The following is a 10,696-nucleotide window of genomic DNA, read 5'->3' on the forward strand; positions in this document are numbered from 1 at the left end:
CGTTAGATACATGTTAACCATAATTAAAAAACTTTTTCTAATGCATTTTCAATATATTTATCAATAAAGAATAAATTATTTTTAAATTATTAATTCTTTTTTTTTATGCTATTTTTTTTTTCATTTTCATTTTTACCCTTTTATAATGTATAATTACTTAGTCATGTATAAATTATTAAAGAATAACTTATATACTTAAATTATTAACTCTTTTTTTATACTATTCTTTTAGTTTTAATTTTATCATTTTATGATTAGACGAGTTTGTATGTATATTTATTAGACAAGTATAACAAAAACCATTACAAGACTTTAATAATACACAATAAATGAGTCTATTCATACATTAATTAGATTACTATAGTAAAATGCATTAGACGAGTCATTCCCATACATAGATTAGATGAGTCTAATAAAAATATTAAACAAGTTTGTTGATGCACTGATTAGACAAGTTTAAAAATGCACATAAGATGAGTTTGTTTATACAATCACTAGACAAATATAGCAAAAAAAAAATATTAGATGAATCATTCCACACATTAATTACACGAGTTTAAGAATACACATTAGACGAGTTTGTTCATACACTAATTAGACATGTCTAGCAACAGACATTAGACGAGTCTATCATACACTAATAAGACAAGCCTCACAATATGTATTGCATAACTCTATCGATATATTAATTTGACAAGTCTAGCAATGCACATCAATAAGTCTTTCCATGCACTTATTACAAGAATATAGAAAAAAAAATTATGAGGTTAACAATGCACATTAAACGAGATTATTCATACAGTAATTAGACAAGTTTAACAAAAAATACTAGACAATTCATTTTGTACGTTGACTAGACAAATATAACAAAAATTATTAAACAATTCTAGGAATACATTGATTAGATGAGTAAAGCAAAACAAATTAAACGAGTATGTCGATGTATTGATTAGATGAATCAAGCAATACACATTAGACAAGTCATTCATATATTGATTAGACGATTCTAACAATATATATTAAACAAGTCTTTTCACACACAAATTAGATTAGTCTATTAATACAAATTAGACAAGTCTTTTCATTCACTGATTAGATGAATCTTGCAATACAAATTAGATAAGTTTGTTCATACATTGATTAAATGAGTATAATAAAAAATATTAGACGAGTCTAGCAACACACATTTTACAAGTTTTTCCATACACTGATTAGATGAGTTCAATAATATACGTTAAATGAGTTTGTTCATACACATATTAGATGAGTTTATTAAAACATATTGGACGACTCTATCAATTTTTTTATTAAAGGAGTCTTGCAATATACATTAGACAAATTTGTCTATATACTGAATAGTAAATCTAACAATACATATTAGACGAGTCTAACAATACAGATTAGATTAATATATTCATACACTGATTAGCGAGTCTACTCTACATATTTTTATATATCCTTTATATTTTTATAGAGTCAACGTTATTTTTGCACATGCTTTATTTTTTGTTTTTTTGTAATGTCTACTATTTGTATTTTTATAAATGTATATGACTTTCTAAAATATATAAATTATTTTTTAGGTTCATTGTATTCAAAACTTAATTATAACCTTAAAATTATTTATTATTTTTTTTCCAACATCCATTAATAAACACAAAAACATTAACATATGCGTAGGCATAGATTTAAAATTAATTTAAAAATAAAATAATTGTCAAGTATTTATTAATTTTTTCTAAAAATAAAAGAAAAGTTGTTTTTTCTTTGCTATATTGTAAAATAAAATCTGTGTTCAAACATGTCCAAATACGTATCCAAACAAGCTAATAATAATGTCTTCAGAATCAGCTAGAGTTAAATAGAAAAAAGTTAACAGAAAAAATTAAAATAGAAAAAAAAAGTAGAAAAAGACTAAAATCAAACAAAAATTAAAATAGAACCAAAATAAAAATACTGAACTAAAAAGAAAATTAAGTATAAATGAATAAAACTAATGGTAGCGGTGACATTAGTAGAGAAAGAATAACCGAAGAGATCTGAAGAGTTGAAGCAGAGAGAGAGAGAGATGACAGGGAGGTATTGTTACAAGGAAGTGCTTCCATTCATTGCAATGGTTGGCATAGAGTGCTCCAACGTTGGTGTGAACATTCTATTCAAAGCTGCAACTCAGAAGGGATTGAGTTATTATGCCTTCATCGCTTATTCATATCTCATCTCTGTTCTCTTTCTCCTTTTGCCTCTGCCCTTCGTCTTTCGCTGGTGCTCTTTTATCTCTTTATCATTCAAATTAATTCTTCTATGCAATTCGATACCATTCTTCATCTTGTTTCTGCATTTTTCTTTTTCAGGTCAAGAGGCCTTCCACAGCTCAACCGCTCTCTCATCTTCAGAATTTTCCTCCTTGGAGTAATTGGGTAAGATCAAATTATGCAGTTTTTTACCCTATTTACACAATTTAGATCGGTTTGAACTAGATTCCACACAAGTAATTTTCCTCTTTGGAGTAATTGTAAAATTGTAGTTAAGAAAAAAAATCTTGATGATCATGTAATTATAAATGTTGATGTTAATTTTTGTTGTTGCAATGGGGAGTGAGGCAGAGTGACAGCTCAACTTTGTGGGTATAAGGGACTGAATTACACATCGCCTACGCTTGCGTCTGCTCTCAGCAACCTCATACCAGCTTTCACCTTCATATTGGCTATCATTTTCAGGTGCATGAACTGCAAAAATATCATTCGGTTATTTCAAAGTTTTGCAAGTCAATTTCAATTTCTTTTGTCCACTTCATTACTTCTATTGACTTTCACTTCATTGATTTTTATTTTTGTTGGTACTGTGATTTTTTTATAATTTTAAAATATATTGATTTTTTTTATTATATTTTAAAATATCAAAATTAATATATTTTATAGTTTGAAAAGAAAAGGACACTAAAATCATGAGAAAATCCAAATTCATAAAATTGAAGAAAACATCTATACGTTTTGGACTTGCATAAGATATGAGAAGAAATTTTCGAAAGTTAAATTAGCTTTTCATCAATTAAAATTAAATTATACACAGATTAACTTGTAAAATCTTTCTTGGTTCATTTAAGTTCACATTTTTAATTTATCGTAAATAAGCTTTGGTTTATTAAAAAAAATATTTAATTTTCCATATTTTTTAAATATTTTTAGGATAAGATTATCTTAATAATCATTTAATGCTATTTTTTTTATCAGCAATCATTTAATGTTAATAAAGTCGTGATAGGTATGTTTGACAATATATTACACTGGCATAGTGTCATATAATAAATAATCTTTTTAGGATAAGATTATCTTAATAATCAATGTTAATAAAGTCGAAATGGAGTCATATATTAAGATTATACATACTAACCTAAAATTTGAGTGGCATAGTGTCATATCATAAATACTAAACGTTGGTTTCTTTAAGTGATTATACATACCTAACCTAAAATTTGAAATAATAAATTAAGATTAAAACGTTGTTTTTATTGTTGATTCATTACATCAGATCAACATATATTATTTAAAAATTATTCAACTTTCAAAAAGAGTGGTTTCTTTTCTTTTCTTTTTTTAATTTTGTGGGATAGTGGTTTTGGTTGTGTGTTGGACTGGATAACTTGTATATACTCTCCGTAAAGGTTAAGAAAGAATTAATTTTCACACCACAATTCACTAAAAATTTCAATGGTAGAACTATTTTTTAATAAAGTATTATATTACAATAAAATATTAATTTATGCGGTTATTAGATGAATGTAAAAAAGAACAAGTAATATCAAGAAATTATCATTTTTTTATATTTATTTGATATATTTTATACTAATATTTATGTTATTTTTTTTATTGTTGAAAAAATTAAAGTTACATTTATAACATAAAGTGGAGGAAACACGCAATTATTATAGCCAAGAATTATATCACTAAACAGAAAGATATATGTGAACCTTAACGTATCTAATGTACTTTATAAGAGTCCAAAAGTTTTCGATGAATAATATGAATTATGTCCTTTTCACTTTATGTATATTTAAATTCAAATTTGGTGAAAGACACTATAAAGAAAATAGCATTATTGATGGCAATCAATTTGGACCCCACCGACAAGATTCCTTTGAGATTGTTTATTCTCTTACAACAGATTACATACACTCATTGTTTTATTTTATTTTTACTTAATTACGTCACCTATTTTAATTTTATGTGTATCGTCATCACTCCTATTTACATAATCTCTTTGGTTAAACTTTATTACAGTAGGATAACTTTAATAAAACATCCTCACTTGTGTAAATAATAACTATGTAAAAATTGGTTAGCTCACTTTTTATGATTCTTATAATATCACATGAAAATTGGTTAGTTTCACAATTATTAAAATGTTTCCTTTTTATATAAACAAGAATTCTTACATAAATATCCTCACGTTAAATGTTTCAATAATAAAAATACATAATAATTGATTATTAAAGCTAAGAACTCCACAATAAATAACTTTTTAAAGATTTATTTCATAAAAGGAAAGGTAATAATGCAACGAGAATGAAGGTCCATTCTAGACGTTAACGGGTGATATTATTTATTAAATCGTGCTTTATTTATGAGCAAATGTTCATATTAAAAAGAATAAAAACTACTGAATGTGTTATATATATATATATATATATATATATATATATATATATATATATATATATATATATATATATATATATATATATATATTATTCTAAGAGTTATGGTTTTAATAACTTGATGCTACTAAAATTATTATATGTTAATATAATTTACTTATAATCAAAATTGGACAATTTATTTAATTCTCATAATTTTGTTTAGAGTAATTTTTTAATAAGTTGATGCTGTTAAAATTATTAGGCAAGTTAATATAATTCATCCATACCCTAAAAAAAGTAAAAGCAACACAAATATCATTAGTTCAAGTCAATAAATTTAAGTATGGATTAGCCTGTGTTAGTAACCTTAACATGTCATGAATATCCAATAAAGCAGTTTATTATTAATACATCAATGTTCAATAAACGTATGCTTTCACTATAATCTTAAGATTGCATCGAGTTATACAATTCAAATTTATTTAAAATTATGTCAGTTATTTTTAAATTGAAATCACCCCAAATCGTGTTCAGACTAAGCCGATCGAGTTGAGCCTTATTTATTAGCATTAAAAAATAATTTCTTCCCATATGAGATTCTTTTATTTATATTTTTTAACCTAAAACCAATGTACAAAAGATTATGTGAGATAAACGATAAAAAAATTTGTATTCACTTTCATTTGTTCACGTGTTTTAGTTGAACTATATATCATTATAACTTTCACTACTGTTAGCATTTTGTTTTTCACTATTGTTACCTTTTTTATCCTAACCTATGTTGATGGTCCATTTGTTTGAAGGATGGAAAAGGTAGCTTTGAGAAGCTCAAGCTCTCAGGCCAAAATCCTGGGTTCGGCCGTATCCATATTAGGTGCACTCATAGTTTTACTCTACAAGGGTTCCATAATCCTTTCAACTTCATCTCCTACGCTTCATTCTCCCATGGAATCCACAGCACAAACAAATTGGGTTCTTGGTGGATCCCTACTTGCCGTTGAGTATCTTTTGGTTCCAATCTGGTACATTATTCAGGTATTAAACACACTCAGAAAGATTCTTTTTTCACTGCCTTTTTTGTTTCTAAATGTTTAGAAAAACTGACATTTTTATGATATAAAAAAAATATAAAATTTAACTTTAATTGTGCTTAAAGGCATGTTGTCGTTGGTTGTAAGAAATAAAAACAAAAACTATAGCAAAAAAGCATTTATTACACCAAAGAAATACTAAAGTACAATTTCTGTTGTTTGGAAACAGACCGATATTATGAAACAATACCCAGCAGAGCTTATTGTGGTGTTCCTGTACAACCTGAGTGGGACTCTGATATCTGCTCCAATTTGCTTGCTATTAGAAGAAAATTTGAGTGCTTGGAAGATAAATCCTGATATAACATTGATTGCTATTGTATATTCGGTGAGAAGCTAACACAAATTTAATTGATACACGAGTCAAGGAAATGATGTTTAATCTGACTTGTACTTTCACTTCATGCAGGGTTTCTTCTGCACAGGCCTAAGTAGTTTGGTTCACACTTGGGGCATTCATCTTAAAGGCCCAGTTTATGTTTCAATCTTTAAGCCTCTGTCCATTGTGGTTGCAGCCGTTTCGAGTGTCGTCTTCCTTGGTGATGCTCTGTATTTTGGAACGTATGAAGCTCATTTCCTTTTCTCCTTGTTGGATTTTAATTCTGCCAAATTTGAATCACTTGAAACTCTCAGAGAACACGACTATTTGATTCACTTTTGCAATGCACTTTTTGACATCTACGTTTTGTTTCAAACTTTGTAGTGTTGTTGGAGCAGTGATACTCTCGTTTGGATTTTATGCTGTCATATGGGGTAATGCAAAAGAAGATGAATTGAGTGAGGACTTTGACATGCGTCCTTCATCAAGTAGTAAGAGCCCTTTGTTGGTGAGCTACACAGGGAAAAATAACGAAGAGACCACCCATTGTTGACTAATGATTTTCAATACTGCTTTGTCAAATCTAATAATGTCTTCTTCCACAAAATTCATGTTGTTTGTGGAGATGTCCCTTGTACAAAATTTACAAGAATTTAAATATATTGCGATTTTGTTTGAAGAAAAAAAAAAGCTATTGTCTCATTGTCTATTTCTGCATTTGAGTAAGAATCTAAAACATGGAAGTAAGATCTTTATTAAAATTGGTTTAAATAGTGTTAAGATATGTCAAATATTGTACTAGCTATAATTTAGGCATTATTATATTTGTGAGTAAATGTGTGCACTCATTCCTTTAATAGATGAGGAATTATAGCACTCTTGTATGTATATATATGGTACCCTATTCTTTGAAATAATACATCATAATTATTCTTTAAATCTTTTCTATATGGTATCAGAGCCAAGTTAGAGCCTATCCTAGCGAATTTTCTTGGACATTTTGTTCCATCCGATATCGGGCCGCAAACGGACCACCCACTAATTTCTTGTCCACGCACGAGATGAATATACCTTGACGTGAGGGGGTGTGTTGGAAGTCCAACATCGACTAGAGATAAGGCGAATTCATAGTATATAAGTGAGGTGCAAACCTCACCTTACAAGTCGGTTTTGTAGGGTTGAGTTATACTTAAAACCCACTTCTAACATGGTATCAGAGCAAAAAAGTCATCGTGTTGTGTTTCCTTTAAGCAATAAAAAACAATTTTTCATTTTTCATTAATCCACACAGATGTTTGGGGTCCTGCCCCACAATCTACACATAATGGGAAAAAAATGGTTTATCAGTTTTGTTGATGATTGTACTTGGGTAACTTGGGTGTATTTGCTTAAACATAAAAGTGATGTGTGTAATGTGTTTCGTTCTTTTCATCATATGATAGTTACTCAATCTAATGCACACATTAAGGTCATTCGATCAGACAATGGAAGGGAATATTTTAAGACTGAATTAATCAAGTTCATGAACTCTAAAGGCATCTTACATCAAACTACATGTCTTTATTCACCACAACAAAATGGGGTGGCTGAGAGAAAAAATAGACATATATTAGAGGTGACAAGATCACTTTTGATAGATGGTAATGTCTCATCTCATTTATGCGGTGAGGCTGTGAGATCTGCAGTTTATTTAATTAATCGAACACCTTCTAGTGTGCTTAACTTTCGAAGGCCTTTTGATGTGTTGTCTGATCATTGTATCCTTCCTTCCATAGTCTCTTTACCTCCTCATATTTTTGGATGTGTTATATATGTTCACTTACACCCACATCAACGTACAAAACTTGAAGAACGAGCTTTAAAATGTGTTTTTGTTGGGTATGGATCAACTCAAAAAGGCTATTATGCTTACCATCCACCATCAAAGAAATTTTATATCTCTATGGATGTGACATTTAATGAGCATAGTTTTTTTTTTATGTTGATTTTATACTTCAGGACGACAATGAAAGTGAAGTGCATAATCATGATGTTAGTATGTTTGATATCCCAGATATAAAAATATACTGTAAAGATAAATTATCGTGTGAGGATCATTCTGCAAGAAGTGAGCCAATCCTAAATATGGAAACTTCTCCTTTGGATAATACAGTGTCTTCTGATCCTAACCAATTGGCTCAATCTTCTCCACAGGTTCGACTTGACTCTTCAGAGGTACCTTCTGATCCTATCTCTGATAATACTAATGTAGTTGAAACTAATCATGAAATTGATTCTCTTGATCCTATCCTTGATAATACAAATTTAGACGAAACCGATCATGAAATTGATCCTTGTTTGCATGAGACCAAAAACACACCAAACATTGAGTCTACTACTGTCCAGTATAATCTTCCACCCCGTTCTAACCGTGGTCAACCTCCAGCTAAATATGAACCAAACCTCCAAGCCAAAGTTAAATATCCCATTAGTAAATATGTGTCATCTCACAGGTTATCCCAGTCATATGCATCATTTGTATCTCAATTATCTTCAATCTCTATTCTTAGTAATATACATGAAGCTTTGGCAAATCCTAGATGGGCCAAAGCAATGATTAATGAGATGGCAACTTTAGAAAAAAATAACACTTGGGATCTTGTGTCCTTACCAAGAGGGAAGAAGGTTGTAGGCTGCAAATGGGTGTTTACAATTAAGCATAAAGCTGATGGAACTATTGAGAGGTATAAAGCACGACTTGTGGCTAAAAGTTACACTCAATCTTATGGTGTAGATTACCAAGAAATGTTCGCACCAGTAGCCAAGCTCAATACTGTGAGAATACTTCTGTCACTAGCAGCAAACCAAGATTGGCCTCTTCTACAATTTGATGTGAAAAATGCTTTCCTACATGGAGAAATTTCAGAAGATATTTATATGGATTCTCCACCAGGTGTGACAAATTCAATTGGAATGAAAGTTTGCAAATTAAAGAAGGCTCTATATGGATTAAAACAATCCCCAAGAGCATGGTTTGGAAGGTTTACCAAGTCTATGAAGGCTTTTGGCTATAGAGCTAGTAACTCTGATCACACCTTATTTTTGAAGAGAGGTAAAGGAAGAATTACAGCTTTGATTATATATGTAGATGACATGATTGTTACAAGAAATGACTAAGATGAGATTTCCAGTTTACAACAATACCTTGCATCTGAATTGGAGATGAAACAACTTGGAAACCTTAAATATTTTTTGGGTATTGAAGTAGCTAGATCAAAACATGGTATTTTTCTATGTCAAAGAAAATATACTATTGATTTACTATCAGAAACTGAATTGCTTGGGAGTAAACCAGTTGATACACCAATTGAACAGAATCATAAACTCTTTCAATGCTCAAATTCAGCAAACATAGGCAAAGGCTGGTAGGAAAATTAATTTATTTGTCTCATACACATCCAAATATTACCTATGAAGTGAATGTCGTTAGCCAATTTATGCATGACCCACGAAAGCTTCATATGGATGTTGTTGAGAAGATTTTGAGATATTTAAAGTCCACTCCTGGAAAAGGAATTTTATTCTCAAATCATGGAAACTTAAAAGTAGAAGGGTATACTGATGCAGATTGGGCAGGTTCAAAAGATGATAGAAGATCTACCTCTGGATACTTTACTTTTGTAGGAGGGAATCTTGTAACTTGGAGGAGTAAAAAGCAGCTTGTAGTAGCAAGATATAGTGCTGAAGCAGAATTCAGAGGCATGACACTAGGTGTATGTGAACTTTTGTGGATTAAAAATGTGCTATCAGATTTGGGCTTTAAACAAAATGAAACTATGAGTTTGTACTGTGATAATACGTTGGCTATAGCAATTGCTCACAATCCGGTGCAACATGATAGAACAAAGCATGTGGAGATTTATAGACATTTCATCAAAGAGAAACTTGAAGTTGGAATAATTTCCTTTCCTTTTGTAAGATCAGAATTGCAGTTGGCTGATGTTCTCACTAAAGGAGTGTCAAGCAAAATGTTTAATGAGTCTCTATTCAAGTTGGGAATGTGTGATATCCATGCACCAACTTGAGTGGGGGTCTTAAGATATGTCAAATATTGTATTAGCTATAATTTAGGCATTGTTATATTTGTGAGCAAATCTGTGTACTCATTCCTTTAATAGATGAGGAATTATAACACTCTTTTATATATATATATATATATATATATATATATATATATATATATATATATATATATATATATATATATATATATTAGTAACATATATAGATTCATAATAACATAAAGCCACTAAGTTGAAGCCCAAAGATATTAGATGTTAGAATTCACAGTGAATTAGATACTAAGCCCTAAGATCGACACATAACAACTCCTAGGATTAGGATTAGGATTAGGAGTTGTTATGTGTCGATCTTAGGGCTTAGTATCTAATTCACTGTGAATTCTAAGATCTAATATCTTTGGGCTTCAACTTAGTGGCTTTATGTTATTATGAATCTATATATGTTACTAATATATATATATATATATATATATATATATATATATATATATATATATTTGTTTAAAGTAAGCAGGCAAAAGTTTGCCAGACATCTTTGCAAAAGATAAAACATCGTGTATGGGTTGTAATAGTATATGTTGACATCATC

The 10,696-nt window shown here is 29.6% G+C and overlaps 1 protein-coding gene across 1 annotated transcript; it reads left to right on the plus strand.

Annotated features, from left to right (window-relative positions):
• The first annotated feature begins 1,963 nt into the window (after positions 1 to 1,963).
• On the plus strand, positions 1,964 to 6,830 carry LOC114183342 (WAT1-related protein At4g15540-like). Its single transcript, XM_028070340.2, has 7 exons — positions 1,964 to 2,262; positions 2,352 to 2,417; positions 2,604 to 2,717; positions 5,440 to 5,671; positions 5,897 to 6,055; positions 6,137 to 6,288; positions 6,431 to 6,830. The coding sequence occupies exons 1-7, from the start codon at positions 2,069 to 2,071 to the stop codon at positions 6,597 to 6,599; spliced, it is 1,086 nt and encodes a 361-aa protein (XP_027926141.1). The 5' UTR covers positions 1,964 to 2,068; the 3' UTR covers positions 6,600 to 6,830.
• Positions 6,831 to 10,696: the final 3,866 nt, after the last annotated feature.

Source organism: Vigna unguiculata, chromosome 5 (assembly GCF_037176805.1).
Source record: "Vigna unguiculata cultivar grain cowpea cultivar isolate G323 ecotype 2 chromosome 5, ASM3717680v1, whole genome shotgun sequence".
Lineage (NCBI taxonomy): Eukaryota > Viridiplantae > Streptophyta > Magnoliopsida > Fabales > Fabaceae > Vigna > Vigna unguiculata.

What these genes read in the sequence shown, in the direction of transcription:
- LOC114183342 (XM_028070340.2), top strand. Translation starts at nt 2,069, where the DNA reads ATGACAGGGAGGTATTGTTACAAGGAAGTGCTTCCATTCATTGCAATG. An exon ending in CAATCTGGTACATTATTCAG is followed by an intron (nt 5,672 to 5,896) that starts GTATTAAACACA and finishes GTTTGGAAACAG; the next exon opens with ACCGATATTATGAAACAATA. An exon ending in TGATTGCTATTGTATATTCG is followed by an intron (nt 6,056 to 6,136) that starts GTGAGAAGCTAA and finishes CACTTCATGCAG; the next exon opens with GGTTTCTTCTGCACAGGCCT.